Source organism: Pteropus alecto, unplaced genomic scaffold, assembly GCF_000325575.1.
Source record: "Pteropus alecto unplaced genomic scaffold, ASM32557v1 scaffold5, whole genome shotgun sequence".
NCBI classification, from domain to species: domain Eukaryota; kingdom Metazoa; phylum Chordata; class Mammalia; order Chiroptera; family Pteropodidae; genus Pteropus; species Pteropus alecto.
The window spans coordinates 18488651-18495192 of NW_006441953.1; the positions used below are offsets into that span (position 1 = coordinate 18488651).

Below are 6542 nucleotides of genomic sequence, written 5' to 3' on the forward strand. Positions count from 1 at the left end.
GGGGCGGCCAAAACACATTAAACTGGGAAAATTCTAGAGCAGTTTGAAGCAGTATTCAACACATTAAAACACTGAGAGAGTAACTCACATGTGGTAATTTTAACAGGTCTGCAAAAGAGCGGTATACAAAACTGTTTTCTAATGAACCTAACAAAGCTCAAAGTTTTCCAGTCAAAACTTTCAGAAATTTTAATTGGAGCTGAGTTCAAGAAGATACTCAGCTCATAGCTGGTTCTCTAAGTGCCTTCATCAGTCATTCAAAAGCTGTATAAAGGATGTTTAATGCAAATGTTCAAAACAGGTGTTTCTCTAAAACACTTCCTGGAATGATCACAATCTAGACTCTTTAGGGAGAAATCTATATTTGCAAACCCAGTACTAACACCTCAGAAAGTCTTAATGGGAACTACATTTGAGACAGTATTTTAAGATATTAGTAATCAAAGTAAGTTCAGAGGATGTACGAAGTCCAGTCTCTCAAACCAAAAAGCATGGTATCTTCATCTCTTAAGAGATTTATATCATACATTCTCAAAAAGTCACATACGTCGAAAATAAAAAATACACATATCCAAAAAGTTAATATACCTTTTCATCTTCCCACTGAAAAAAACTGCAATCTTTTCTATCTCTACAGGCAGAGCAGGCATAAAACCTCCGTGTTTCTTCTTTTCCTTGGCTCACTTTTACAAACAGAAGAGTGGGTCCTAGTTCCAGAATAGGAAAAACCATGTCAAACAACAGTTATCTACATCAAGTTCCTAGGTTTCATCGCCCTTAAATGAAACTTGTTTTAATTTTATGCACGACTTTCCATAATTAAATCCACTACTTAATAATTTTTTCAAAGTCACATTCAGGAACTGACAACTTAAATAATTTTTAAAAACTGGTCTCTCCAGAAAATGCTATTGTCAGTATAGTTGCTGTTTACATGGTGTATGACCTGGGTTGTAAGACTAAAACAAGGAGGCGGGTCCAGAGAACTGAGCACTTTGCCACCTCTGTCGCTTAGTTATCGGTTCCGTGAAAATAGCTTTTGGAGTTGGACACACCCCCTCTCCCCAAGTTAAGAGAAAAACTAGGTCTGGTTTCTAAGCAAGAATTCATTCTACGGTTCTCCCTAACTTTTTTTTATTGAAAAGGTAGCAAATCAACAGACAAAATCCCCAAGTACTTAGCAATGAGAATTACTCGATAACATGTATCCTTTTTGCCTCTGCCTCTTCCCTTAAAAAAAAAAAAAAGGTAACAGCCGTGGAGCCAAAACCACGACAGTGGGGACTTTTTATAGCGGCTTCTTAAGTTGCAAAACACAACTTCTCGAGGGAGGGGCGTTTTCTAGGCATCACACACGGTCGGGGAGAGAGGCTGATAATCTGAGAGCCCTAAAAGACCATGGCGCCTTAAGGCTAACTCACACCCCGAGGCGCCCGACAGCCAGGCTGAGCCCAGACGTGGACCCACCGTGAGGGCACAGCGGAGCAGGAGTGGCGGGATCAGAGTGAAGCACCACCTCCACCCCCGAGCTCCCCTGGTGACTCGTGCTCCCCTCGGCCTCTACGGCTCCAAGCCGATCCCTGAGGGCCGCCATCTTCCCGCCGCCGTCCCGAAAGCCTCAGTGCAACACAAGGAGGCTGAGAAAGAGCGCCGCCACGACCTGCAGGGACTCACAGCGCCCCCTCGCGCCTGGGATGAGCTACGGCCGCATGGGCGGAGGCCGCGCCCTGCAACGCAGTGGCCGCCAGCTCTCGGTTGCACCTAAGCGATACCTGTCACGGGAGAGAGCGACTGCCGGCAACCTGTTGGACCTGTGCAATAAGAGCACCTATTTTCTGCCTCACCCTTAGCTCCTGTAAGTACCCTAGTGTCGTAAGAATACAGCCAGGAGATGAGATTTGGAGCAAAGATTTGGTCGGGATTAAATCCAAAAGGCAGCATCATCACCAACAGCAACTGACGGGTCTGCTCTTTATGAAACCATCCTCTTTTCAAAATCAGAGGCACAGTGTCATCTTCTACCTTTTGGAGAATGTTTATAGTTGCACGTTATAGTTACATATCCATTGACATTTACATATTGTAAAGAAAGAAAGAAAACTGCATGTGACACAGCTGTCTACATAGAAAATCCCAAGGAATCTACAAAAATAACTCTGGTTTAAACTGAGTTCAGCAAGGTTGCAGGATACCAGATAAACACACAAAAATCTACTCCGCTTCTTATATACTAGCAATGATCACCTGAACAAAATTAAAAATAGAATACCACTTGCACCTGCTCAAAAAAATGAAATACTTAGGTGTAAATTAACAAAACATATACAGGAAGTGTATGGAAACTACAAAATGCCGATGAAAAAAATCATAAAAGATTTAAATAAATGTAGAGTCATGCCGTGTTCATGGATTAAATGACATGATAGTAGAGATGTTAGTTTTTCCTAAGTTTAGGCACAATACAGGTTTAGCTCAATTTTTATCAAAATCCCAGATTTTTGTAGATACAGACAAAATTATTTTAAAATTTATATGGAAAGTCAAGGGAACCAGGAGAGCTAAAAACAATTTGGAAAAAATAATAAAGTGGGAAGAATCACTTCAACTTCAAGACAAGCTGCAGTAAACATATGTACGGTTGTAGATGAAATAGTCAAATATCTCCTGATAGTATTTAAAGAATTGATAATACTCATACATATTTAAACTCACACATTTAATACTATGGTGTATTAATTTAGAAATATTGCTCTTTTCCATGCACATTTCATGCAACAGTTTCACTCAAATCCTTCACCTGCACCTGTAGCATCTGGTCTTTGACATAACGATTCCCCTTTTCAAGTTGTCCAACACAAATTATTGGCACTTCTACATCTTTAGGATAGGGCACTTACTGGCCCCATGTCTAATGATACTCGTGGAAATTTTATCTCAAGACCTAACTACTGGTTCTCATTAACACATCTATTTTAAAATGTTTAAACAATAGGTACAACTTTGTGAGCTTTAAAAGACTTATTTACGAAGCCTGAAATTAAATTCATAAAGTCGTAAAGTCATACCACCAAACATAGTTACTGAATCTATATTTTCTTATTCTCTCTTAAATAATTCTGATTCTGTGACACAAGCTTATGGAGCTTGCAGCTCAAACCGATATGGATTTGTAGCCTTTACAGGTAAGCTTCCCCAAACAGAAAAAGTACAACAAAGGTTGTCCAAATAAGGTCAATGAGAGAGCACCCCTTAGTGTGAGAGACTTGGAAGGTTTCAAAAATAAAGCAGTTCTCTCATTCCTGAGGGATAATTTGAGGAGAAAAAGAATCTCACCTTATATTCATAGTTGTATAGTAAATCGTGTATGTTGAATATTTACTAAAGAGGTCCTGAATATGAACAATAAGTTATACATATTTCATTTCATTGTCTAATAATATGTTTAGTTTGTACAGTAAAATTCTTTTAGTATATGTGCTGCCCAAGCGAGCACTGTACAGTAAAATTCTCGAGCAGCGAAAAACTAAGATATAGCAGGATCCTCCAAGGAAACCAGTGGCAGAGCTGGAGGTAGGCCCCTTGATGCCTGAGCACTGGGGTAGACCCCAGTTATACTCGCCCTCTCCCAAAGCACGACCCTTAATGCCCCTAAGACAGGTTCCAATTCAGCGACTGCCCCACCAGAGGATGTGGACAAACTAGTGAGCTTCCCATAGGGACCAGGATGTCTCACTCTTTGACTTTGTTAATAGGTTAAAAGCCCACCACTCTCCAAAGTGGTTGAAGGCAGAGGAGCATTTTATAATAGATGCCTGACTGACTTCTGTCTTCTGTTACAGAATCCAGACTTCCTTGGGGAAGCCAACCCTTGTTAATTTTAGCCCATGTAGTTTGAGAGGTACAAAAAGCCGTAAGGACTGGCTTAGATTTCGGCAGGTGACTTTGGGAATGGCTGAAAAGGGTGCTGTAATAGATTTTGTCATCTCATTGGCCTTCATAATATTGTCATGTGTCTGAAGGGTTCTGCTCTCCAGTCTTTTCAGGGCTGTGTTGTGCATCTATCCGGTGGTAGGCTGGTCCAGGTTCACCTTGGCCGGGGTAACTAAGCTCTGCTCCATGTGTCTCTCCTCCTCCTTGCAATGGACTGAATGTTTATGTCCCTGCCCCAACACACACACACACATGTTAAAATCCCTAACCCCCATTATAGTATTAGTAAGTAGAACCTTTGGTAGGTGATTAGGTCATAAGGGTAGAGCCCTCATGAATAGGATTAGTGACCTTATAAAGAGTCCCAGAAAGCTCCCTAGTCCCTTCTGCCATGTGAGGATACAAGTAGGAGTCTGTGACCCAGAGAGAGCCCTCACCCAACCTTGCTGGCACCTTGATCTTGGACTTCCAGCCTCCAAAGCAGTTGTTTTTAAGCTACCCAGTCTGTGACATTTCGTTAAAGCGTCTCTAATGAACTAACACATTTCTGGGACCAGGGGCTAGCTGGGCATGTCTCTCGTTGCAGAAACACAAGAGAACTAGGAGAAACAGGCAAACTTCTGGAGGCCTAGGCTTGGAGCTGCCACTGTCATTTCCTCCTCATTCTTTTGGCTCAAGCAAGTCACATGGCCAACCACTGTAAAGTTACAGGGCAAATGGCACGGGTCAAAAAGGGGCGAAAAATTGGGGCCAATGGCACAATCTATCACAGAAGCACTCTTCACTGGGATAACCAAGTGGCTGGTGGCAGTGTTTCCCAAAAGTTAAGGAGCACCTGCCTTAGTAAGAAGTCAAGAAGGAGAAAGCAGAACCAGGAGATAGGCATGTGTGATGAGCCCATGTGAGCACCTAGATCCAGCCATGCCTGCTGTTTTTGGTCATAAAAGGCATACATTCCTATATCTCCTTAATCCTGTTTGAGATGGGTTAGTTTTATCAATTACAACCAGGGATGCTGACTGGGTATTCTCTAAGGCTGCAGCCATAATATTGGATGGATGAATACATGTTTTGAAGCCCCTTTCCAGGCAAGACCAGCTAACCCTTCTCTCCAATCTCCCTGCCACAATACCTGTCAATCTGACTATCTTCCCCTCCATCTTTTTCCTCTACCTTGGGTTCTCCTGCTGAGACCCTTTAAATTAGGCTAACAAAAGACAGGTAAACAAGAGGAAAAAAAAAACAGAAGTTTATTAACCGTGCATCAAGCACACACATGAGAGCACTTAGAGATGAGTAACTCAAAGGGGTGATTAGAATGAGAACATATACAGAAGTCTTAACAACAACAAAAACCAATAAATTTTTAGAGACGCAGTAAGACAAAGGAGGACTTTGAGCTTCTAGGGGTGGCAAACTGTGAAAAGGCAAATATATAGGGAAACTAATGGTAGATAAAGGTTAATTTTAGCAAGGTTTATTGGGTGGATACCTCTGGTGTCCTTTCTGGACTGATGAGGGTCTAGAATTGGCTCCACTGATTAACTTCCGTCCTTCCTGGTAGAGAGGGGCAGGGCAGACCTCTTTACAGATTATGTCCTACTTAATTTAGGCAAATGGGGGAGGGCAGAGAGCATTCCTTGTATGTGCTTATTCTTAATTGCCTTCACCTCAAAATAATCCTTATGCATATTAGAGAGTGTCATATTCTGCTACCCTTCCATCCCTTCATTTCAGAGTCCGAGGCTTTTTCTATTGCATTTTTCTGTAGATTACATCAAATTCTGTGTCAGCGATGATCACTTGTCCTCTCTGAGACACAGACTTTCGGAATTTAAAGGTGATAATGTTTGTCCTCAAAATAAATTAGGGTGGATGCTGTCTAGTTAATGGGCAGCATTTTAGCTAGAGATTCAGAGAATTATGCATTTGCACCTCCTCACCCACAGCACGCATAGCAGGTGTAGCTAGATGTTAAATTGTTTAGAAACTCTGAGAGGGCAGGGGCGACCTTGCTGTAAACCAGCAGCTTGGTTTAAATGCAGTTCCTGATTACCTTTAAGTACCTCAATTTAAAACAAACACTTGAAGGGTAGAATAGCTTTCTGGATTGTTCCCAAAACCACACTGAGATAAAAAACGGTTTTATTCATCTTGACAGGCGTTCAGGCATCAGCGTCACTGAAGCTGGTTAAACCAGTTGGGTGGCTGGGGATCAGCCCCAGATGTGTATACAACTTTGACTCGGGAAAGGAGAGGCTACCTGATTTTTCCACTGTTTTCTCAGGCCTCAAAGGTTTCTGAAGCCTTAAGTGTCAGGTGGGAATAGGGTAACCAGAGCTGAGATGCAGCCAGGGTTCCTAGAGTCGAAGGTAAAATAAACAAATCCCTTTGCTTACAGAGTAGATTAGCTGCTTCGTTTTGATATCACATTCTTTCAGTTTCCAGATCTTAAAAAACCCACAAGGCGACATACAGAGGCACCAGTCACCAACTGCCAGGTTAGCATTTCATGGGGTGGAATCAGGTGTCAGGATTCTGAACAAAAAGCTTTTGAAATGTCGGTTAGTTTCTCAGGGAGTCAGGTTTGGATAAATCTCTTACTATTACCC

General features: G+C 41.9%; 1 protein-coding gene across 4 annotated transcripts in view; it reads right to left on the bottom strand.

Annotated features, from left to right (window-relative positions):
• ZCCHC4 (zinc finger CCHC-type containing 4) overlaps nucleotides 1–1630 on the bottom strand; it is a 41568-nt gene extending 39938 nt beyond the window's left edge. For 3 of the 4 annotated variants that reach the window (XM_015594967.2, XM_015594964.2, XM_015594968.2), the window contains exons 1-2: nucleotides 1468–1622; nucleotides 589–707 (exon numbers count right to left, since the gene is read on the bottom strand). In XM_015594967.2, coding sequence (XP_015450453.1) covers nucleotides 589–707; nucleotides 1468–1594 — 246 coding nt within the window. In that variant the 5' untranslated portion in view covers nucleotides 1595–1622. Of the gene's footprint in view, nucleotides 1–588; nucleotides 708–1467 lie in introns of all 4 variants that reach the window. The other variant, XM_006918953.3, reaches the window with a different exon arrangement.
• Between the last annotated feature and the right edge of the window lie 4912 nt (nucleotides 1631–6542).